The sequence below is a fragment of the Halyomorpha halys genome, unplaced genomic scaffold (genome assembly GCF_000696795.3).
Source record: "Halyomorpha halys isolate HHAL.00 unplaced genomic scaffold, Hhal_1.1 Scaffold12.1, whole genome shotgun sequence".
NCBI lineage: Eukaryota > Metazoa > Arthropoda > Insecta > Hemiptera > Pentatomidae > Halyomorpha > Halyomorpha halys.
The window spans coordinates 1,504,171-1,529,485 of record NW_027109908.1 but is presented as its reverse complement, the minus strand read 5'-3'; the positions used below and the strand labels follow the sequence as shown (position 1 = coordinate 1,529,485).

Sequence of the window (25,315 nt, the reverse complement as noted above, 5' to 3'; positions counted from 1 at the left end):
AGAGAAGTTTGTCGGTGGGTGCGGTCAGCAAAGAACAACATAAATAAACAAAACCATATTTATTTATTTTATCCCGACGTTTCGACCTGAGTTTCAGGTCTTCATCAGGGGTTGTGGCGTAGAAGGTCAGTGAGGTATCTATATTATTATTTCTTTTGTAAAAGTTATTTTGATTACTTTTTTACTAATTAAAATTATTCCATAATTATAACATGGTAAATCTTTTGGTGTTGTTCAAAAGACTGAACCTCAATATTAGATATTGTTAAAAACCAGATATATTTATAACAATAATGAAATAAGCCCAATCTGATAATAAATAAATATATATGAAAAATTATATAACATAACCCCACAAAAAATAATCACGTGAGGTCATGGGACTGTCCCCGAATCTTAAGATCAAAAGACTGTTGAATATTTCATTCAATAAATCGATTGTTTGACAGGTGGGACTGTAGAAACCTACCAATGGGTAGTTGCTCTACACTCCATTTTAACCAAGATCATATTTACTGAATGTATTATGTAATATATAGTTGTAAATTTCAATAAAGATATTTAAAAATATATATATATTCTAACAGAAATATCGATTTAGCATCATTCATGTACGATCATTCTGCATAAGAACATCATTATCCCTAGTCAGCAGAAAGCTGAGACGGGTGCAACATTACCTGAAAGATGCAAGGACGTCAGTATCACGATCATAAAGGCCAAGACGGACATAAGATAAGAAAGATTAAATTTCATCTTAGATTATACAAGAGTTGTTAACTCGTGTCGGAACGTTTCTTTGTCGCTATACATTACGTTATGAATAATAATTTTCCGACCTTTATAAAGGACATTACAGCTTTATTAATAGCTTTAAATATGCACCAATTATTCTATTACACTAAAGTTTGTAGCATTCAAACTAGCGGGAATACACAAAAAAAATTTAAGATAAAACATAAAGGTTCATATTTTATCAAATTTACTCTACTTTAAATAATATTCTATTAGGTTTTGTAGTGTTGTAAATGTTTTTAAGACATAGAGCTGCGAATGAAAAATTAATGTTTTTTAACGTTTTGAAACAGCCGCCACTTTTTATTTCCCCTACTTATACTTGGCAGACTATCTGTTTTGACTATACAGAATTTCCATTAAAGTAATAAAAAATTGGGGTGAATTTTTTTTCTTCCCGGCTCTTGTACTATAACTGCAAGGCGCCTGCTCGATTTCGGCCCGGGCGGTTGACTTTCAATTCGTAGCGACCCCTCGAAATGAAAACTCGGGCTTCCCACTCTGGTTAGAATATGATAGTAACTTATAGGATAACACCTCCGTATGCCAGAAATTAGATTAAAAATGAAAAAATTAAACATTGATTGTGTGATGGTTATAATATGCATATTTTTTAAACAGCACACTGGACATGAGATAAGGCCCAAAGAGGTAGTAAGAAATGTAGAATGATGGCTGTGCCAGAGAGAAGTAAAGATACACAAATGGTTGACATGATTTCCCATATGAAATCAAGAGGTGATTATTATTGTATAAATTAAAATATATAAGGATGAAGATTGATGTTATGTTAGTTTTATTATTGTTATAGGTTTTTATAGTGCATGAATATGGGACAGTGGTCCCGAAACGTTGTAAAATATCATGAATAAATAATAAATAATTCATTCAAAAAATGGAAGTGATTAACCTCAAAAATTTTTAAAAGAATTGACTCACCAGACTTCTTAGAGAGATAATCCAGATCATATTTTTTTTCTTATTTTCAACAAATAATCTTCCAAAATAAAGGCAAATTAGATGGAACACTAAAGATTTGAACAGCACTTCTGACTTATTCCAGAACGGTGAATAGTACCCTAAACATGGTGGAATGGATACAAACATGCCAATGAAATAAAGACCGTTTGGCTAACTCAAGTTCAGTTGATACGAGACTAAAAATACCCTTTGGAGAAGAGGAAAGTAAACAAGTTTTTCAATCATTCAATAAGGGTCTTAATTTAACCGCCATGTTTGTTCTCTTCCAGAGTGTGACTCGTACAAGGCTAACTTTAGTACCTTTCATCGCAAAACCATTCTAAAAGTGTTCCAATGAAGTAAGGATAATTTTCTACTTATATATATAAGTAAGCTGAATAAGTACTATACATAAAAATAAATTAATTGGCTTATAGACGAGTAAGAACAAGGAAATTAACGGACTAGCATTAGTACAAGAGGCCATGAGAAAAAAAACAGTTATTTCACCCCAATTTTTCATTAGTTTAATGAAAATTGTTTATAATTACGAGTCGAAATTTATGAGTCTACCAAGTATACGTAGGGGGAATAAAAAAAGGTGGTTGTTTCAAAACGTTAAAAAAAAAAAAATTCATTCGGAGCTCTATATTTTTAAAACAACACTAGAAAACCTAAGAGAACATCATTTAAAGCAGAGTAAATTTGCAAAAGTATGAGCCCAATAGACATAGTTACATTCAATAGTTCGCGAGATATAGCTTTTTAAAAAACAACATTTCATAAAAAATGCACTGAAAATATATAATCAGTAGTTGGTGAATTTATTTTGACAAATTTATATCTCTGGAACCATTTGACATACTGATGTCTATTAACACTCAAATTAAAGTTAGTTTAATGTGTAATAGTTTATCTTTGTAGGAGTAGTAATTTGTAAATTTGTAATTTGTAGTAATTTAATTTATGATTTTCGAAAAAATAAATTCACAAAATGATAACCACAACAGTCGAAACGTCGGCATAAAATAAATAAATATGGTTTTGTTTATTTATGTTGTTCTTTGCTGACCGCACCTCCCGACAAACTTCTCCAATCATAATATCTATTAATGGAATAATACCAAAATCGACAATGGCAGTAAATTACTTAAATTTACTATTTCAAATTAAAATTACCGAATGATGTATTAAGAGAGGTTCAACATTCCGTTCTCCTAGTCACGGCATAATCAGAAATTTTTAAACATTAAAAAAAAAAAAGAAGAAGAATATGAAGATGGATGCACTTCTGGTCTCCCTCCTAATACTAAACCCGTAAAAGCGAGAAAATAATAAAAATGAGTCGAATCAAAAACACCATCCATTTTACAAGACAATTTTAATAATTGGAGAAGTTTGTCGGGGGGTGCGATCAGCAAAGAACAACATAAATAAACAAAACCATATTTATTTATTTTATGCCGACGTTTCGACCTGAGTTTCAGGTCTTCATCAGGGCTGTAGAACAAAAGAGATAACAACAACATTTAGAGTAACATACAATTGAAAAGGAATAGTATATAAACAAATTAAGAATTATACAAAATATTGAATTAAATCATAAATGATAAAAAATTGATAATTGAATAGTACAAAATTTTAATTGATTGATATTCGTGGAATTGTATGGTAGTAAATTGAAAACAGTGACAGATGAAATATAATATCATGTAGGCAAAAAAATAAATAAATAAAAAAATAAAATAAATAAATATGGTTTTGTTTATTTATGTTGTTCTTTGCTGATCGCACCCCCCGACAAACTTCTCCAATCATTAATCTACGGTCAACTATCTACACCTCACAATTTTAATAATTGGATCTGTTTAAAAAAAGACGCTCGACTCAATATTATATTGACCAATAATCATTTTTAATATTAGCCATATAATAGAAAACTGAAAAGAACAATTCAGCCTCTTAGATAGTGATATTTGTCGTTTCCCACGAAGAGCGGATAAGAAAACGAATCCATACGGGTCGAAAGGATGTGCAAAAACTCAGAGAAGCCTGCACATGGCAGCTACCCTGAGACAACCGAGAGCTTTTTTAGGTCTCTTGTAGATCCAATTTCGTTCTTATAAGGAACCCTCATATTGTGACCGAATAATATGTTGCAGAATAAACCTAAGGGATCAAATCAATAAAAAAAAACTTATACAAAAATTAATATTAAAAAATTACAATAAAATTATTGAGTCGTCATCTCCATTTCAATGAGACAGTCTTGACGAACCCCAAAGTGGGGCGAAACATTAATTAACAATAAATAGTTTTCGATTACTATTTTGACTATCTTCCTACAATTAAATAAAATTGCATAATATAATACAATTACTCTTATTATATGAATTAGAAAAGATGGAAATAATTAACTCAAGGCCTCATGTTGAGGTTTAGTTTAATAGGCGTGATTTCGAATCCTTGCCAACCAGACAACAGCGATCTGCTCATTAGCCAATTCCACTCACCAACTCTTTTTAGTGAGTGACTCATTCAAATCCAGTGCCATCTTTACACTTACGGTCCATGGGGCCCGCAATCCAGGCCCCCTTCCCCCCGTTAGTTTTATGATCAATAGTAACACAGATAAGCAATGATCACGTTCTGCCCACTTTTTCAACCAATAAAACACTCCATTAAGAGTTTCACAATTGCGGCATGTGCTTTAAGTAGTTGTGGCACTATTTATAAAGTGAGAAACAATAGTCTCTTCAGTTCTTGTACCCAACAGCCCTAAAATCCCAGCATATTACAGAATATCTGCAGAGAAACATCACTAGGGAGACGTAACATGACGCACATCCACAACCAAATACAACTGGAAACAGCAAAACAGCTGAAGCTCACACGAAGCCACATTAAATTAACCCCATCCCTCCTTCCAGCGAGGTGGCAGGGTAGAAAGGGTCCTGGAAATGGTATGAACATTACCCTTCCTTAAGTCCTTTCTTCTCTAACCCACCTTACCCCATTCCCTCTTCGTTTGCTTAATTTTCTTCTTATCATTATCTTTATTATTTCTACTTTATTTATCAGTTCATAACTTCCATAAGTTTCCTCAATAAATCGATAAGTATTTTACTAAGATCTTCAAGTACCCACGGTAGAAAAAGGCAGTATTCACTTTGAATTATGTTTTTTTTTCTTTCACATAATGCGTTTATAATTCACATTGTAGCGAGAGGAACAAGAAGTTCGACTACAATCCACTAGAGCACAGCCCCTCAAGCCTCACAGAAGCTCTCAAATTTATATATTATTGTATTTTATAAAAACATATTATTAATTTTTTTACAAACTACATAGCAATGTCGATAAAATAATAAATAAACGATGCCAAATAACGGACGAAACTACCTCAAGCAGATAAGAAAATACTGCTTCTCGGTCACAGCTGTATGCACTAGGCCTATAAATAGGGGTCTTGAAGAACCCCTAATAAATTACAGATCACAGATCAGAGAATATCATTGATCCACGGCCTGTGCTTGAGACACTTTCGGTTCAGAGCCGATCCTGATTTCAGACTAGTTTTTTGTTAACCCCTGACATGACCTCTCTCCTCTACATGTTTTCCCTTCGTGAGCTCCAGTGGCTAGCTACCCTCCAGGCATTCGAAGGTACCTTCCTGTATGACTCTGGAGGCAAGTTACCCTCCAGGTCTGCATCCCTCACTCGTTTTTATCGGAATAGTACCCGGTAGGACGAGGTTACCATAGCAGTTGTTACCCGTTAGTCTCATCCTATTTAGTAATCTTCCTTGTAAACTACTTTACCTTATAAATAGATCACGCATTGTAGAGAACTTCAGTTAAGTAGGCCGTCAGAATAGTTAAGTAAATAACCCACCTCGAAAATTTATTTTTCTGTTTTTTGAAGGGATCAGAACAAAAAAAAAGTCCCTTCAGTAGTTGGCCTGGCCAGTGCCATCTTTATCTCTTGGGCCCCCTCATTCCTCTGATCCATTAATTATATTCAACTAATAAATGCGATTGCTTCAAACAAGATCACAAGAAACTTATGTAATTACATAAAGAGACTAGAAAGAAGTAATACATGATTTAAGTGGCAATGAAAACTTTAATTTTTGAGAACCCCCCCCCGACTATGTCGGCATTGTCATCAACTTAGACTAGTAACTACATATAGTTTTCATTAATCCAAACATTGAGGTAAAGTAATATTTTTCCCCAGGCTCTTGGAATGTGCGTAACAGCGCAAGAGCCCAAGTGAAAGAAGAAAGTCAGTTATTTCACCTTAATTTATGATTACTTTAATGGAAAGTATTTATAATTACTAGTAAAAATTAATAAGTTTGTCAAGTATATTAAACTGGAATAAAAAATGGCGGCTGTTTCAAAATATTTAAAAAAATCATTTTTCATTCGGAACTCCATATCACAATAACTTTAACAACACTACAAAACCTAATAGAACATTATTTAAAGTAGAGTAAATTTGATCAAATATATGCCCTATTAGAGCTGTTTATTTACATTCAATAGTTCCCGAGATATGATTTTTAAAAGCAAATTTTCATAAAAATGTACTAAAAAAGTAGCAGTTGTGAATTTATTGTGGGAAATTTATATCTCAAAAAACATTAGACGTACAGATGTCTATTAGCACTCAAATTAAAACTAGTTTAATGCACTATAAAGTATTTCATAATGTTTAATTTCATAGGAGTATTAGTTTTCATGATATTCAACAAAATAAATTCAAAAAATGTTAATATCTAGTTGTTCGGGCAAAGATTTTGATTTATAAAATATATATATCTCAGGAACCATAAGACGTACAAATGTCTGCGAGCACTGAAGTTGAATATGTACTATAAAGTAGTTCATAACGTTTATCTTCGAAGGAGTAGTAGTTTTTGTGGTATTTGACAAAATAAATGTTTTATTTTAGTTGTTTAGACAAAAATATTGATTTAATAACAAATATATTTCACGAAGTATTACACATACAGATGCCTGACAGCACTCAAAATAAAGATAACTTAACTTAGTACAATGTGGTTTATATGATATAAGCAAACGAATATGAATTTTTTACATGAAATTTTGTCCGAACAACTATAAATCAATTTCTTTTTAGCAAATATCCTGAAAGCTACAACTCCTACGAAAATGCCTGTCATAAACTACTTTATAGTACGTTAAACTATTTTTAATTTGAGTGGTAATAGACATCTTTATGTCTTATGGTTCCTGAGATAAATGTTTTGATAAATCAAAAAGATTATCCGAATAAATAGAATTAAATAATTCGTGAATTTAATCAAATTCAACTAGCTTTAATTTGAGTGCTGGCAGACATTTGTACGCCTTGTGGTTCCCGAGATATATTTAATAAGTCAAAATGTTTGTCAGAACAGCCAGAAATCAACATTTTGTGAATTCCCTTTGTCGAATATCATCAAAACTACTACTCCTACAAAGATAGAAATCGTAAACTACTCTACGGAACATTAAACTAGCTTTAATTTGAGTGCTAATAGACATCTCTACATCGAATAATTGCTGAGACAAACATTTCCCATGAAAAAATTACTAACTAGTGATTGTTCAGTATATATTTCGTAAAATGTTGCTTTTTAAAAAACTGTATCTAGGAAACTATTGAACGTAAATAGCTCTATTAGCATACCTCATATTTTAGCAAATTTACACTACTTTAAATTATGTTCTATTACGAAACAGCCACCCTTTTGTTTCCTCCATAACTATATTTGGCATACTCATTAATTTTGACTACTAACTATACGTATACGTATGTTATTTTTCAATTTCGAAACTGCTTAGCTCGCGCCTCCTATCGAAAAACTTAAAAATTAAAATTTACAAAACCATTATCCTTCCCACTGTTCTTTATTGATGTGAGACGTGGCCTCATACACTAAGGAATGAACAGCGTCTTAGGGTTTTCGAAAATAAAGTATTACGCAAAATATTCGGACCGTAAAAGGATGAATTGACGGCAGAATTTAGAGGATTACATAACGCTGAATTAAGGGACCTACACCCGGTAAATATAATTCAAGTTATAGCATTGCGGCGCATAAGATGGACGTGTAACGTTGTAGGGGTTAGTAACGACCGGATCCCTAAAATGGTAGTAAACACTGAATCAACGGGTAAACGTCCGAGGGGTAGACCGAAACGTAGATGGGAGGATTGTGTTAACATATTTAGTGGAATTGGGTTTGGAGGAGCATCACTAGAAGGATGTATGCAGAGAGCGTTTGGTGGTATCGGCATAGAACCTTCGGGTTCGTTAAGCCTTTATTATTATTATTATAACTATAAGTAATTTTTATTAAATTAATAAAAAAAAAATTTTCCCCCAAGATCTTGTACCGGCAGGACCTTCCCTTAACCAACACTTCAGTCATTGGCCCTTGTGTTGTCTGCTATATCAGCTGTCGAGTTCGACACCTGTTTATTGATATATCGATGTAATTTGTCGCCCAGGTAGGACACAAGTTATTGAAATCAATCTAAACATACCTACATTCCAAGCGGATAGACAATACATTTAATAAAATAATACATAATAATAAACAATTAATTGTTATTACTACATTAAAAAATTCATGCTCAACGTTGTAATCCACTGATTTGACATATAGTAATAACTAGGATTGGAAAAAAGAGATGTACAATGGAACTTTATTAAAACATTTCAACCCAACAGGCTTATCACTAGATTTCTCTAGGGGTTGAATATATTTACGATCCTACAACGAGGAATTGCAGCTGCAAATCATAAGCGTCTAGAACACTTTCACGAGCTCCATTTGGCCTAAAAAATTCTCCGATAATGCAACATGAACAGACATTCCTCATTTCGTATATAATTATCCTTAATAACAAGTAAAATGGTATTAAATTCTGAACTAATCTGTTGTATTTTAAGACTAACAATGTTTCAATTTTATGAAACTTAATAATTGAATTTTTGCATTGTAAAATTTAACGTAATTTACCCAAACAGGCAAATATTATGTATCTAAGACAACCATTAAAAACTTAATAAAAAGACTTGTCAGATAACTAAACAAAGGTCACCTTTCCAGGTTCACTCAAAATTTAAGTTCAATCTTTAGATTAAATTGATTGAAATCAAAATTTGAACAACAAAATTACACAGCTAATACAAAAATTAAATTCAAAATATATAACATGTCAATAAAATCAGATAACATTAATTAACAACCTACAACATAACAAATGCACTATCAAAAAAATAAATAAATGCATCCACACAATAAACATAATTAAAAACAATGTTCAATACAAACTGCAGTTATGTTCAAACTTACTTGATTATGATAAAAAAATATTCTTTTCATAAAATATTATATGCTTAAACAATGGGTCCAAGGGGGCCATTATATAAATTTTGACAATTAAGGAAGATTTACAAAAATAAAAAAAAATTCATTGATAGGTAATTACTAGTCTGGAATGAATTGGAATACTACTTATTTGATTTCTAAAACTTTTTCAAAAGTTAATCTAATACAGTTTTACAAAAATGTAAACAAGTATTAATGTAAGAATAAATATTAAACTGTATACATGAAGCCAATGCCCTCAACATAAACTGATACATTGAGGTCAGATCAATCTGTCAGCTTATATTAAGACATAATATTTGTTGAAAAAACTTAGTAAAACAAACATCAAGCAAGAAAAACAATATTTTGAAGATTAAAGATTGAATCACAACTTACCTATGATAGCTCTTGTTTAGAATCACCAATAAACAGGATTGATAGGATATCTCTACAGTTTAATTCAGGAGCAATCCAATGTCAGTAAACAGAGTCAATCTAAAAAATTATCCTTTCGCAATTGATTCACTCAACACAAATGACATTTCAACACTAATAATCAACACTTCAAACGAATATTTTTGACACCTGCAGCATTATTAGAGGGGTAATTGTCACAACTAAAGAGGATAGATCAATATAAAACCATAAAGACGAACCGGCTGCTAAAATATATCTTGAGACCGAACCACACGCCTCCAGACAGACGGAGCAAAACACTGAACTGCCATGGTAGACACCAGACACTACGAAATTCCCATTAATCATCAGTGGTGACAGCATCTACTTAAATTTGCAAAATATTCTGTAATTTCTTCCGAAAAAATTATAGAGTAAAAAATAAATTAAATTAATAGAAATTTAAAAAAGTTAGTATTATTAAAAAATTACTATATTAAGGTAATATTTAGGAGAAGTTCTCACAACAGAGTAACCTTCCTCCAAGCAGGTTATAAACCTTATTCTTAACTTACTGTAGTGTTTTTAATTACAATTTTTATAGATTCTTTTTCTTGTGATGTCCTTGTTAAAGTATTATTCAAAATTTCGACTAAAACCGACTCATCGAAAAATATTTCAGTATAACCATTACTTTAGCCGGAAGTATTCCTTTAATTCCTTAAATCCTAATGTTATGCCTAATGAAATCAATCCATCCAATAGAGTAAATTATATAAAAAATAAGTTTAACGATCTGGTAGCATGGTATGAGGAGGTGACAGGTATGGATGAAGTCAGAATTATGCAGAATAAGGTTATTGAAGCGCAGGAGAAATTTGTATTCGCCCAGGAAAAAAGGCGTGAAATGGCTAAAGAACTAAATAGGATTCAGAACAAGCTCAAAGAAATTTACTCTGAGCTGGACACTACAACCCGAGGAGAAGAAAGGTTCTTTTATATCTTATATTCAATACAACAATCATTATCTTAAATATTTATGTACCTAATATACTAATGAAATTACAGTACTCCTCTTTATCAGGTACCTGCAGTTGATTACTGCTGAACATGCTATATTAAAAGAGGAAAGGAAACTTAATGCTGAGTTTGCTTTAGTGGAGAGGGAAGAACGGGATGGTTTCACTACACTCTCAGCTTGTGTGAAGGAGAGCCATGAGAAGGAAAGGGCACAGGCTGAAAGAACAAAGTATTGGTCTATCATCGGATCCATCATTGGGACTGTAATAGGAATAGCTGGAAGTTCAATTAATAATGAATTTAAAATGAAAGAATTAAGAAAACTGGTAAGATTGTTGTAATTCAATTTTTTTTTTGTGTGTATGTGTTTCTTTGACTATTTTATGCTGCGGATATTTCTTTCAGGTATATGATTTGACCAGTAAGGATACAATGAAGTTTGATGTAAACACTGCAACTCTACTTAACCAACATGAACAGCAATTATCTTCTATTGTAACAGAAATGAAAAATACAGTAAACACATTAGTTAGTGAGAAAGAACAAGAAAATGTTAAAGTTCAGTTAGATAGTCTTCTGCATACAATAAACGCCAAGCATTCATTTCCTACTGAGAATACAGAAAAGAATGTTCAAATTTTAGAAAATAAGGTTGAGGAATTGAAAGGATTATTGAATTCCTTTCAAAGGTAGGCTATAAAGTGAAATAATAATTACTTATATGTTAAATATAATTTTTATTATTAGTTACATAATATTTACTTAACAATGAAAACTCAGATGCTAGGCTTTAGAATTTAATTTGCTACTGTTAGATTCAACGCATTTTGCAAGTTTTTAGTATGATAACTTGTTGCTTTGGGTTAATTAAGAACTACTTCTTTTTAACAATTTATCTTACATCAAGTAATATTCCTTAAATTACTTCTTATTTTTCCAGTTCCCAAAATCTTTGAGTTTTGTGCTGTAATCACTAAATTAGATAAAATACATTTATTATGTTATATTATGTTTGAACTAAAGACTGGATTTTCATGCAATTGCGTCTTTACTCATCCCTAGCTTTAAGTTCAGACAAACCTTGACAGAAATTTTAATTATGAAAAGGACATTATATTCATTATAGAATACAGAACTAATTATATTGCACAATATTGCAGCTTTCAAGATCACTGCATGAATTCAGACTTTTTAAGGTTTTTCATTTAATCAATTCTTTTGAGTTAAAGTTATGAAATAGTAAATAAATTTTATTTACAATTTTTACTGAGATTTATGAAAAATCAAATATGTAATAATATCATGAAACTAACAATTAATATTCAGTTTTATGATTCATGCTGCAACCTCAATTATTCCTATCTCATCAACTAGTTCTAGTTCGGCCTAATAATCGCTACTACTTGCAGAAAGTGAAAACAAACCCAAAATCCCTGTATAGCAAGAGTGCTGTTAGAGAATTAAAAGTATTTACATTTTATTCCATTGTGTGTAATATATTTTAAACCTATTAGCTATTCAGTTCACTATCTATAAGATGATATATTGAAATTTAATATTGTTTTGCTATTTTTTGGCTAAATTAAACGATTTAGATTTTTGTTGTATAAAACTGCATATTCTATCTTTTTTAGCCTAAATTAAATAATTTTGATTTCAATATCATAAAATTGAATTCTTGAAGAAAATTTCCACATTACATACACTTGTAGGTATGTATGCTATAGGTATTTATTTATTTTTTTAATTAAATTTATAGTTCAGAATAGGAAAATGTGAGGTTAGGAAAAGCACACATGAAGAAATAAAATTTATAGTTAACCTTATGTAATAGATTGTAGGAATATAGTCCGAATAGGCATCAAAAAAGGTACAAATTAGTGATGATTAACTATTTATTGGTAACAAACGTTGGGACAAGATACCAACATTTTAAATATGATAAAACAATTAGAATATAAAAAGAAAGAGTGAAAAATGTTATCTATATGTAAAAAAAAAAAAAAGAGAAACACAGCAAGTAAGAAAATTATAAAATATTCATTTGTATTTATAATTTTATTTAGCTTACTATGTTCCTTTTTTTATTTTATTTTTTTTTATGTATAGGACATTTTACACTCTTTCTATAAATATTGAAACTTTTTCTATATTCTAACTTATTCTAGAAATGAATCTTGAAATTCCCACTCTGAGGCTGTATAGTTTCTTAATGATGAGCAAAAAAAATTTAATGATCCATCCAAAGTTAGTTAAGGATGCTGAATCTAAACATCTCAAAACAGAATATTAGAACACAAACTAAGAAATGTCTACTTTTTTTAATTTTAAATTTTTTATATTTTATAATTACATTTTATATTTATTGTATAACTTTTGTTTTAGGTATGATGGCCAGTTGGTTGCCATCCCCAATGACCTAGAATTACTTATACAGAAGCAGTCGCAGGAGACCAAGATGTTATTAATCGGTGTGTCTGTAATAGGTGTTGTGTTACCCATTATCATATCATTTTTACAGAGGTAGTTTTGTAAAATAACCGTATCAAGAATGTATAATTTATACGCTTTCATATAGCATTTATTTTATCATATTTCTGAACTCGTTCTATCTGTATGTACAGTGTAAATAAATTAAAATTATGTATATATCATTTCTTTTTTATATAATATATTCCATAATTGTTACTGAAATGTTTAATTAATTACTACATCAATAATTCATAATGTATTTGTTGTTGGTATTATTTAAGTTATACTTGGAGAAAAAAAATTTGGCCACCTTCAATCCATGGTTTAGTGTGGATATTATGTTGTCTGGATCTAAACCAATCTCTAACCAAAGATAATAATAATTTAATTTTTGGATGTTTTCTTCTGTTTTTACATTAATTTATACTTCAATATAAAATCATTATATCAAAATCATTAATTTATAACTATACTGTCAAAACTATAGGTTAACTAGTTTGGTTGCACAAATTCACAATTTTTAAATGATATTAAGATTATATACTACAACTCAAGTAAAAAAAAGTTATAAATTTATTTTTCATTATTTATTTCAAAGCAGTTTTGGCGCAGGAACATTTTTCGTGGAATATTTCTTTATATTTCATATTTCAAGTTACTAAATAATTACTTATGCATTAGTATATAATATCTTTGGCATATTATATACTAATGTTAAACTCTAGACATTAATTCAAACAAGAAATTAAAAAAAAAATCATTGAACTATTAGTGGAAATTACATCCTGTTTCATTCATTTATCATATGAATTTTTTCATAACCAGAACGTTTCGCGGTTTCAACACCCCATCTTCAGCATAACTGCATTATAAAAAAGAAAAAAATCTTAAAATAATATTCCAAGAAAATACATAAACATTATTTGATGCACACAGAAATGAAAAGATGCTTTGTCTAATAGTAAGGAGTATGAAAATATGCTTATTTATTAAGCTTTTTTACTCATTTAAATAAATATTTAGGTGTTGACAGAATAAAATGTAATTGGTTTGCTTTGAACTGTAAGAAATTTTTTAATAACATTGATCAATTATGATAACTAAATAAAAACAGTATGATTAGGGATCAATAATCCTTGAAAACTCTCCCTGGGAAACAGCATTTATCCATACCAGTATTGTTCATTTTTATAATATTTATACGTAAATAAAAACAAATTTTCTGTTCTATATTATAAATTAAATAAATTTGTTGATTTTATTAACTTCTGCTTCTTAATATCTACTCCAACTGAGGAGTGATGAGACTGATAAATCTGTCTACATATTTATAATCATCAGAGTTCTCTTCAGACTTCTGGTTATATTTTTTCCCATTCAGCAAACTACTAAATCATCTACTCTGTACATTATCTTATAATTTAATCCGAATTTATACCGAATATACCTTATACCGAAATTCACAACAGTATCTTTTGTCTCATTTAAATTTTACCGAATGGTAACAAAACTGGAGGAATTAAATAAATTCCACCAAATTATCTTTATTCTTCGTCGTAAACCCATGATTTCCTGCCCACAGTATCCTTTAGACTCCACTTATTCCTGTTGAACAGATTCGTTACCTAGGACACATCTGGACAATCGATTAACTTCGAATCCCCAGAAAAGATAGCAAACTGCTTGTCAATTCTGACAATTACTGAAAAAATGGTCTAAACTTTCAACTAATTACAAAAGACTCATTTATATGACTACAATAAACCATCAAATTTCTCTTGTATACAATCCTTACAATCAAAAATCCTTAACGTTCCTTACTTTGATACAAATAAAGTCATCCACCAGGACCTCATTGTTACATATGCTGGCAATTTGATTTGCACCAAATACCAACCCTTCCATGATAAACTTTCTACCCTCCCAAACACACTTGTTTCTAACCTCACTTCCTCTTCATTAACTGATAATCCTCCTAGGCGTCTGAAAAGAAGATGGCCTCAAGATCTCCTCTAGAACTCAAATAAGTTCTATCATTATGTAGATTCTCCACATGTCTGTATCATGCTATTGTATAACTAACATCAAATTTACTTATTCTATGTATTTTTAATATAGTTGTATGAATAAATAAATTTTAAAAATCACTGCTAAATCTCGGAAAAAATTTTAACGTTTACTAGGAGAAAAAACTGTGTAGACCCATTTTTGTTGGCATGAAAACCGATTTTGAAAAAAGAATTCAAATTAAATGTATTTATCAAAATATATCGTGAATATTTGTGATAAAAGAAGTGAAAACAATTTTTTTAATAAATATATTTTACAAATAAGGTATAAAAAAATAACAAAACACATATAAATAAATACATAACAAAAGTATAAAATATTAAACTTAAATACTCCAATAAAACAAAGTATATACAATGTTACTAACTTCCGGTTGCATTATAGATTTTGTTCATTCTCAATTTATTTTTTAATTTTGTTTATCGTTATGCCTGCCATTTTTATTTTATTTTAAGTTTTTTTATGCAGTTTGCTGTTGGTAATTAAGATTTTATTTAAGAAATCTCTAAATGAACATTTATTTATGAATGATATTTTAGTTAACTCACTAATTATATTTCAATACTAATTAGTTCTTACCATTTTCTGATTTAAATTATTGACTTCTCAATAATCTGATGTAATGATATTACAAGTTATATTCTTGTATTGTTTAATTCGATTTTTTTTTTATTTACTTAATAGATTAATTTCATTTATTAAGAAATCTTCCAAATTATTTGTGTCATTTATATCAACATTTCTGTAGGTTCAACTTTGACAAAAACGTTAAGTCATCATGGTCAATCTAAACCAAAATTTAATGACATCTTGAAGTAAATCTTTCTTTATTAAAAATCCCAAATTGCCTATTTCGAGATAATCTCTATGACGCCAATCTCCTATGTTGAGGCCTTGACTCTTTACTGGGTCTCTGTAAAATTTAATATCATAATATATTTTAATGGAATATAAAAGAAATTAATTATATGTAAATGGAATATATTTATGAATACATTACCTTTTTTTAAACGTAGATATATATATCACAAGTACATCTTCAATTCTATTTCTGACGTAACTTATTAAATTTACTTTAAACATTATATTTTCTTATTTAATTAATTCATGCTATCAACAACTCACACAGACAAACATGATTACATTGGCAATGGAAAGCACATAATAATGTTTATTGTTAATGATGCCTATATTTTAAATTTGATTTAATATTTTTTCTTTGAGTTTTAAATGTAAGTAAATTCTTTATAATTGAGGTTATTCTTAATAAACTCTCCTATTGAGACCTAAGAGTGTCGTCTCTATTTTTTTCTAATTAATCTATAAATATAAAAGGGAAAGGGTTGAATCGTTGTTTATAACAAACTTTTTAAATTACTGGACTGATTTATATGGTGTTTTTATCCAAATGTTCCCTGTTGCCATGGGAAGATTGAAAGCTACTGAAAATTCCTTATCTCTGAGAGAAAAAAAAATTATAAATAAAATTAAAAGTTTTTGGTGCATAGCTCAGAAAGAATACGTTTTTTCACTGTTATTATATACCAATAGATTTCTTTCTTTCCAAATAAAAAGAGGAAAATAATAATGAATCCATTAAACGATATTATATTCACAAAAAATTAAATAAACATAATGTAGCTCAGAGTAAAGTAGGAAAACAAAATTTTTTTTTTTAGGAAAAAGCAAATTAAGTTCGGTTTTAGCCTCAGCTCAACTCCCTCCCCCCTAAATACCATTTTTTAAAGAAGTTCGAAATAAGAAATTTTTCACCTTGATTTATTTGGAGGTATTTTTTTCCTCCTGATGTCCATTGTTCAATCGTTCATTACTTCTCTACATTTTATTTAATTCCTACATTAATAGAACTGTTGGAAAGCTGAATATCTGTTCTTTTAACCTACATTGACAAAAGTTAGATTCAATGCCCTATCTCTCCTATATCTCCGGTTTCAATCTGTTTAATTAGATATGATTCATGCCCTTTAGCGCAGTTTATTGAGCCGTAAACCACTGCTAAGTTTGATAGGTTAGATATAGGATATAAGGATAGATAGGTTGAAGTTATTTTATTTATTTATTTTTTTTGGGGGGGGGGGGGAATTTTTCAAAATAAATCAAAGTCCAATGTAGAGCAAAAATTTTGGGCTAAAAAATTTTATTTTCCGATTTTTCCTTAAAATTTGTATTTAAGGGTTTTTTGAGGTATTAAAAACGAATATATATTGTTTCACTCCTAAAAAATCATGTACCACACTCATAGGTCAGTCATTCTGAATTGTTTCAATACAATACTAATGTTGAAGCACAATGAGGGTTATTATATAAAAAATATTCATATTTTATGTACTATAGATGTGACAATATCATAGATAATAAAATTTTCTAGAAGAATAAGAAAAAATCACCTAAATCAGACCAGTATTAACAATTATATAGTGAAGTTAGCTGTTACCATTTATGTTACTATAGTTAACATATCTATTGATATCCAAGTTCCAATAGTATTCAATTAACGTAAATACATCCTCAAATATAGGAATAGAAAACCATTCATCACATTTTCCAATTTCAGCCCCTTTTTTAAATATTGCTCGATTAAACTATCTTAAAGTCTCCTCTTTTTAAGCTAATATTTCAAAACTTATATAGGACCGTCGCTCCCAGGGGGTCTTAGTGGGGTGGGGAAGGATTGCATTAATTTTTTTTATGTCATGGTCTTCTAGTAATGAATAAAAATGATTCTTACTTTTTTTTATTTCTTTTTTGAGATCATAAATTCAACTATGTCAAACGGACTGTTCTTATGAGGCAGTATTATTTAGTTACTTTTTAAAAAAAAATTTTACACTAATTATAAAAGTGTATAGCTATTAGTAAGAATTATTATGGTAGTAAAGAGATTGGATCTGATCATCAGATAATGTTACAAATCATATTTTTTAAATAATTCTATTATACTATATTTTCATCTCTTAATAACCAGTTTAAATATAAAAAATAATTTATCTAAACATTAAACTTACCCGAAACGTGCAAAATCTGCCCACGTTCTGACCAACTGTTTGGAAAAATGTTCATCGTTAGAAGATAGTTGATGAAATTTTGGGTATTTTGTTGAATTGAATAAATAAATTGTTTCGTCCCTGTGGCAAGCACCTAAAGAAAATTTTAATATTTGAGAAATTATTCTACTTCTTTGTTAGGAGTATTCATGATATTGTGTTAAATGTAAAATGTTTTACCATGTTAAATATTATAAGTATAAGATTGTGAGCAGCCTTATTTAAAGTCATGTTAAATGTTAAAATGCATGAGAGCTCCTAGCAGACATTCTTAACAACTTGTTTAGTAACCTTTTCTTCCAAAACTTCTTGTTATTGTATACTTCTAAGTTTTGATTACAGTAATTTATAACAATATGCCTAAAGGGAGTGAAAAGCAGAAATGTAAAGATTTGGCAGCTGATTGTCTTGTTTAAAAAAGTCCAAAACAATACTAGGATGATCAAAACACAAACTACGAGCAAGTAACCTAACACAACGATGTAGAGCTCAGCTGGTCTGTTGCATGCCTTCATCCTCCATTTAACAGATCTAGTAACACGCTCTCAACCATGTTTTATGTTGTACTGTTTTAACATGGTAAAATAAGGAAATATTTCTCCATTTAACATAACTTTTTCCATTTAACACGCTTTAAGAAGTTAAACTGAAGGTCATGAATACCCATGGTGGTAAATATATTATATCCTCTGGTTAAGAAATATTAATTAATAGATAATATAAATTGTAACTTTTTCAGTAATAATTAAAAATTGAAAGTGGTTTTTATAATTTAAATTAATTTTATCATTACAAGCAATATAAAATCATACCATCTATTATTCTTCTAGAACCGTAGACATCAGCATATGAATTCTCTCCAAGATAATCTAAGTAATAAAGGTAAACAGTTTCCGGATGGTTCCTAAAAGCCTGTATCATTGGCAAGTAAAACCAACCATCTGTAAATAACTAATTTTCTCTTATTAGTAGCATTCATGGTAATGTAAAATAAATAACTTGTTGTCATAATTCTTAAACTGATTTAGAAGAGTATTTAATGAAAAGTAAAAATTGACATATTGTCCAATATCATTTGTTCCAGAGATAAATGTGTACAGTAACAATTTTAACAATAATTTTTAGTTAGTGAGAAATTAAGTGCTGGTAGGTTGGCTGCATTGTACAAGAATGTCATTCAATGCAAACTAGTGTTAATTTCTGATACTTCTGTGAAATGTAAATGAACTATTCGTTGACAAGAAAACAAAAGTTCTTAAGAACTATTTTCTTTGTGGGGTTAAATTAGTGTGGGTTCCTGGATATAAAGGTTATAAGAACTGGTTATAAGAAAGCTGACCAGGGACCATAACCAGGAATCCTAAAAGACATCAGTGTTAAGAAGTCCTTGATTGTAAATGGAAGATAGCAGGCAGGGAGTGGAGATTACAGGCCAAGATACTAATAACTAAACCCTCCACTTCTAGAACCAAGTAGCTGCTAGGCCTAAATAGAAATGAACTCCGATTGCTAATTGGTTATAGTTCATTACAGACTTAGAAGACATCTTAATGTTTGTGGAGTAGTTCGTGATAAAACTTGTCACTTATGCGGACAGGTCCAGAAAACTGCAGTACATTACGTACCAGGCTGTGACCTGTACATATCACTAAGGTATAGGCTTGTAGGCTCTGATAGAATCCTAGAATATGAGGCTTCTTCCTTAAATTGGTTGTCCCCTTTAAAATTCATTAGAAAATCAAAAAGGTTTGACATATAATTATTAAAAATCATTTTTTATATATGTGAATACAATGAATTTTCAAAATGATAAACAAAAGCACATGCATGACTCTTGTGCCAACTGGAGAACAAAAAAAAAAAAGTTATTATTCATTTGGAACAGTAATTCATTTATTTTGAATCTGTTATTACCAAACATTTGCTGTTCTTAAACTCTCCCTTTTATTTACTCTATTTCACAGAGCTACTGTGATTCATGCTTTACGGAGGTAAACAATACAGTATGTAAATGTGTTATCCTTCAGTCTGTCTTTCCTAAAACAATGCTACAGAAATTTAGCAATACAGAGGACAATATTTGTTACTTTTATGGTTATATGAAATTTTTAGCCTAGAAACGGACCCTGACCCCACTTTCAACCATTGTAACCATAGATATCACATGTTTATTGCAAATGGTGTTAAGTGATTCTATATAGTGGAGCTGAAAGTGATGAGCTCAAAAAATATTCCACTAAGACATTTATTCCTTAAAGCAGAGATGTAAGGTTCTTGGAATGAATGAATGCAGACTAGTAAGTAAATAGACAGTAAAAATTAAATTTAACTAAGGTGTTGCTTGCTAATTATGATAATTTATATAAAAATGAAGAATGTAAAATAAAGAAAATAAAAAAGATGTACAGTGAAACGTAAAATTAAATAAAAATAACAAAATTAATGATTTATTATATGATTGTTTGAGAGTGGTTTATTTCATTATTAACATACACAATTTTGATCCATATTACTCAACTTTTATTCTCAAAAAACTCTCCGTTTCGGCCCTCAGGCCATTTTTAAGGAAATAACCTTAAATATTGATGCCTTGTTTTTTAAAAAACTTATTTGCAGGTATATTGCCCTTGTCACATTTACATAACTTTTTATGTCTTAAATTTAAAAAATTTTTAAAATCAGCTCAGCAGACAGCTCTGGAAGGAATGGGTTTGGATAAATATTTGTTTTTTCTCTTTAGAATAAGATATTTAGAGAAATAAAAAACTTATGAATTGAAGAACCTATCATCTACTTGTAAGATTCTTCATATTTCATAATCCATTTTAAAAATATATTCTATCATTATAACTAAGATTTTAATGATATTTCTCTTAACTATTTTTTTCAATTTTATTTTTTTCTCATGTAACCAAATGCTTAATTAACAGTGATGTATTAAATTTCAATTAAAAATGTAAATCTATAAATTCAAAGAAACAGTAACAATAATTGTTGGGAAAATAAATATGTAAACTGGATGAGAACAAAGAAATAAGAACTTCAAAAATTACTTACATTGGTCAGATTATGAAAACTATATTCACCGAGTTCATCAAAGCCAAAATAAAATTGTCTTATTTCTGCTATTTCTTCTTCTATTCCGATTATCTCCGGGTTAAGAAGCAATATCTCTTTGAAGTAGTGCGTAAAGTGGTAATCGATTGATGTCCAATCAAATTGTCCATATTTTGTGTAAACTGGAAATACAGAATTATCACATACAATATTAACACTTCGCTGCTTCATTTGAATATTGGCACATCTGACAAATAAAAAAAAATGTTTATTTTGTATCTGATGTATTGTATATTGTAGGAAGATAGTCCAGTGATGGTCAATAAAGGTATCAAAATAGTATTAAAAAAATATTTATAGTAAAACAATGTTTTGCCCCACTTTGTCAGGTCTGTCAAAGATGACAACTGAGTTGTCAATAAACAACACCAATAAATAGTTTTCTTTTACTATTTTTATTTCTTTATTGACAGTCACCCTCTTTCTACAATCTACTATCTTGGAATATCTAAATTAGTCAACTATCTTCTTCCAAGATGTATTCTATAGTTTTTACCAGAGCCTCTGATTACTTTTTAACAGCCATACTAGTTTTGGAATTTTCTGTAGTGAGGCCACTGTAGACAAAAAGAACCATGCTTAGGTAATATCTTTGGAATACATCCATTTAAAACAAAATAAATAAAACAAAAACTTTTTGTTCCGTTATATGTGCCACTACTCAAGAAAAACAACAATTTATTTTAAGAGAAATTATTTAATATGAATTTTTAATTCATTTAAATTAACATGTTTACAATTTGATATTGTAAAATACTCAATATCTATAACTAATCAATATTGAGTATTTTATAATATGAATTTTTAATTCACTCTAATTTAATTAATCAATATGATCATACATTTAAATGATAAACAAAAATATGTAGTAACATGAATATTATATGTTCATATTAAAAAAAAGGTAAAAGGTAAACTTTGTTTGGATCGTTTAATGTAAATATTATTTAAAAATCAGAATGATTGAGGGAAAACATTTGGATCACTTTATACCCTCAATTTTTTGTAGAATCATTCTGAACAAAGTGTAAATGAAAAATGGTAAAATTGATAATCTAGATGTTTTTCTGAAGATTAAAATACAAGACATAAAAAACCCGAAAAAATGACCTAGTAAATACTGTTGAGAATAAGAGAAAAACAAATAAAAAATTTAATATGTTTTAGTAAAAAAAAAAAACTCTTCCTTAATAAATTTCTTTATATTAATTTATCATGAAGAATGTTTTGAAGCCATCAAAATATCATTAGGTCCTCTACAATACAAATTAACACAGTTCATAATATGCAATATATTTAATTTACAACAAAAATTTTGTATTTAAAACAATTATTTTAATATAATAATATCCTCACATTTCATTATTAAACTGTATTCCTTACTTAGCCTTAGGTATAATAGTCACGATAATCTTATTGCTGTCAGTTTTTTTTTAAACTAAATTAATAAAAATAAATTTAATAAGGAAGAGTTTTTCTCTATATCTCATTAAATATATATACAAGTCATCCAGTAATGAACCTATAATATTAATAATTTTTTTAAATAATTACATGTACTTCCGTGAGTATACATGAAACTATATTTTAAGAATAGGAGGGAGGTGAAGAGGGAATATGTTTGAAAATGGCTAATGAATTTTAATATTAATATATTCTCATTTTGCTTTTATCTTCTTATGATACTTATACGATACATTTTCTTCCAATACTACTTATGTATCTGCATTATCTGTATCATTCTGTATTTTCTTTTATTCATTTTGGTTCTTACCTAGTTTTCTGTTCTTAGCCTTGAAGAAGGCCTGAAGTTCTGGCCACGAAACGTTGGCACTAATAAAATAATTTTTAATGAGGTTTTAATAGTTTATCATAGATTGATATGAAGATGCTCTTGATCAAACATTATTTACTGTAGATTGAAATAAAGAAGAAAGAAATATCCTCTACAGGTAATTTTCATTTTCTCTTCTTTATCAGCACTAATATCAAGTATACTTTCTAAAATATTTTGACCTTTCATTTTCATAGTTATTTATTTCACACTAATTATTTTGTAATTTTACTCTATAAACCTTTAAATAAGGAGAAGATGGTTGTGGGAGGGGTGCAGTCAAAATATAACACTAATAAGTTGAAATAACTTATTTAATAGTGCCAACGTTTCGGCCAGAATTTCTAGCCTTCATCAGGGCTAAGGACAAGGAACTAGATAACAACCAATAAATAAAAAAAAATATATAAACAGAATGATATAAAGTGAATATCATTGTACTGAATGAATTAATAAAATTAAAGTGATGAAAGAAGTGGAAAATAAAATGTATATATAAGTAAGTAAAAATAACATAATTAAGGAAGTAAAATAAAAATTTCAAATTATTTTTATTTTATTTTATTTTTTTTTATTTCCTTAATTATGTCATTTTTACTTACTTATTCAATTACCTATTTTCACATTTTATTTTCCATAAATAAAATTATATATTCCACTCATCTTTGCTGACCACACCCCTGAACATCTTCTCTTCATAAAGCAATTTTTACTTATTTATACTCTTCACTGACTGCCCCTCCATCTCCCAACCATTTTCACATATTTAATCAAATAGTCAGGAAAAGTTGAAATATTTTAATATAGTTAATAAATACAGTTAAAATTGTTGGGAAATTTTAAATTTCACTTCACCTCTTCCTCTCTCCATAAGTTGTTATGACAATGGCCCTGCTGGCTAATCACAACTAACAGCTGTTAAAAAATTAAATGACTGAAGTGAAACTTACATGAAGTCTTCAAGAGACCATCAGCTGAATTTATACCAAACAAAACTGGTACTTTTGCTGGCTGTAGCTTCGACAAGGAGTTGGGTAGGAAAGGATGATTGGCTCCGTGGTCTATGACGGGAACATAGAGGCATACAGGATCAACATAACTTGTCTGTGAACATAACATGCATAGTTATACATATATATTTAAAATAATGACTTTTTAGCTTATAAGTTTCAACATATACACCATAAATATTCACTATCATGCATCTTAACATCTAAAATAGATGATTTTGAGCTATGAATTGTAGCGACGCTACTTTTGAGTGCCCGCCAAAACTAAGAGCATTCGTTTCAGCATCTCCCGCCTAGAAACACCACCAATGTCTGTTGTGTTATGTTCATTTACCCATTGAAATAATTCAATAATTGTGTGTATAAACATGTAAATAGTATTATAATTGTAAATGTATTGCTTTTGTATTCTTAGTAGAATCATTATCCTAGAGATGATGGCAAAACTGTACATTCTTGGGACAGTAAATAAGCACATTCAGTTGTTCCCTTCTGGTCACCTCCTCTTTCCTACATCTTTAATCCTATCCTAAGGCCCGGATGCTGGCATCCAGTTCTCACTTACATACCCCATTGTGCCTACAGACATAGTACTTTGTAGAACTAAATAACCCTCCTACAAGGTCCAGTGGTGGCTGGAATTCACCTCCTAACAGCTTCCTTACCTATTTGAGCATGGGTTATCAAGGTCTTCTTTTTTAGAGTACTTTACAATATCAATTGGAGTCAAATCTAACACAACCACCTCGACAGAATAATTAAAATCCAATGCACTGAATTATTTTACAAAATTTATTTATGTTATTTATTATTTATAAGATGAATTTGTAAATGTAAGAAATAGTGAAAATTTAGTTACAATCATAGTTCGCCTCTGATCTACTAGATAATAGGCATCAACGCTACGAAGACATCCCACCATCTCTCTGGTTGTATTCCTGAGACATCCAACAAGATGTGCAGTCCTGATTGCCGTTGAGCGTGCTCTACCATTCTTGGCGAGAGCCCATGGTGAGTATCCTGAACCGCTGCTAGCAATGGCTTTATGGAATAAACCTGAAAATCATCCAGAGAGTAAGTGAATGACCTCTCAAAATTAACCTTTATCCATTCTTTGTTCTAGTATTAACTTTATGTGTTTTGTTATGATTTTCTTTCATTCTAGTGTGTATTATTTTAAATT

The 25,315-nt window shown here is 29.5% G+C and overlaps 3 protein-coding genes across 5 annotated transcripts in view; 1 reads left to right on the top strand and 2 right to left on the bottom strand.

The window, feature by feature from the left end:
- Nucleotides 1-9,875, bottom strand: part of LOC106679129 (ankyrin repeat domain-containing protein 50) — a 230,589-nt gene extending 220,714 nt beyond the window's left edge. For all 3 annotated transcript variants that reach the window (XM_014418098.3, XM_024358971.2, XM_014418099.3), the window contains exon 1: nt 9,545-9,875. The gene's annotated coding sequence lies outside the window, so the exon portion shown is untranslated. The remainder of the gene's footprint in view (nt 1-9,544) is intronic.
- A 203-nt stretch (nt 9,876-10,078) lies between these two features.
- LOC106679121 (mitochondrial potassium channel) lies at nt 10,079-13,213 on the top strand. The gene is made up of 4 exons (XM_014418086.2): nt 10,079-10,534; nt 10,629-10,890; nt 10,970-11,253; nt 12,950-13,213. The coding sequence occupies exons 1-4, from the start codon at nt 10,164-10,166 to the stop codon at nt 13,089-13,091; spliced, it is 1,059 nt and encodes a 352-aa protein (XP_014273572.1). The 5' UTR covers nt 10,079-10,163; the 3' UTR covers nt 13,092-13,213.
- A 2,473-nt stretch (nt 13,214-15,686) lies between these two features.
- LOC106678993 (juvenile hormone esterase) overlaps nt 15,687-25,315 on the bottom strand; it is a 30,337-nt gene continuing 20,708 nt past the window's right edge. The window contains exons 6-11 of the mRNA XM_067048090.1: nt 24,992-25,188; nt 24,073-24,226; nt 21,229-21,410; nt 18,984-19,122; nt 18,133-18,265; nt 15,687-16,019 (exon numbers count right to left, since the gene is read on the bottom strand). Coding sequence (XP_066904191.1) covers nt 15,875-16,019; nt 18,133-18,265; nt 18,984-19,122; nt 21,229-21,410; nt 24,073-24,226; nt 24,992-25,188 — 950 coding nt within the window. The 3' untranslated portion in view covers nt 15,687-15,874. The remainder of the gene's footprint in view (nt 16,020-18,132; nt 18,266-18,983; nt 19,123-21,228; nt 21,411-24,072; nt 24,227-24,991; nt 25,189-25,315) is intronic.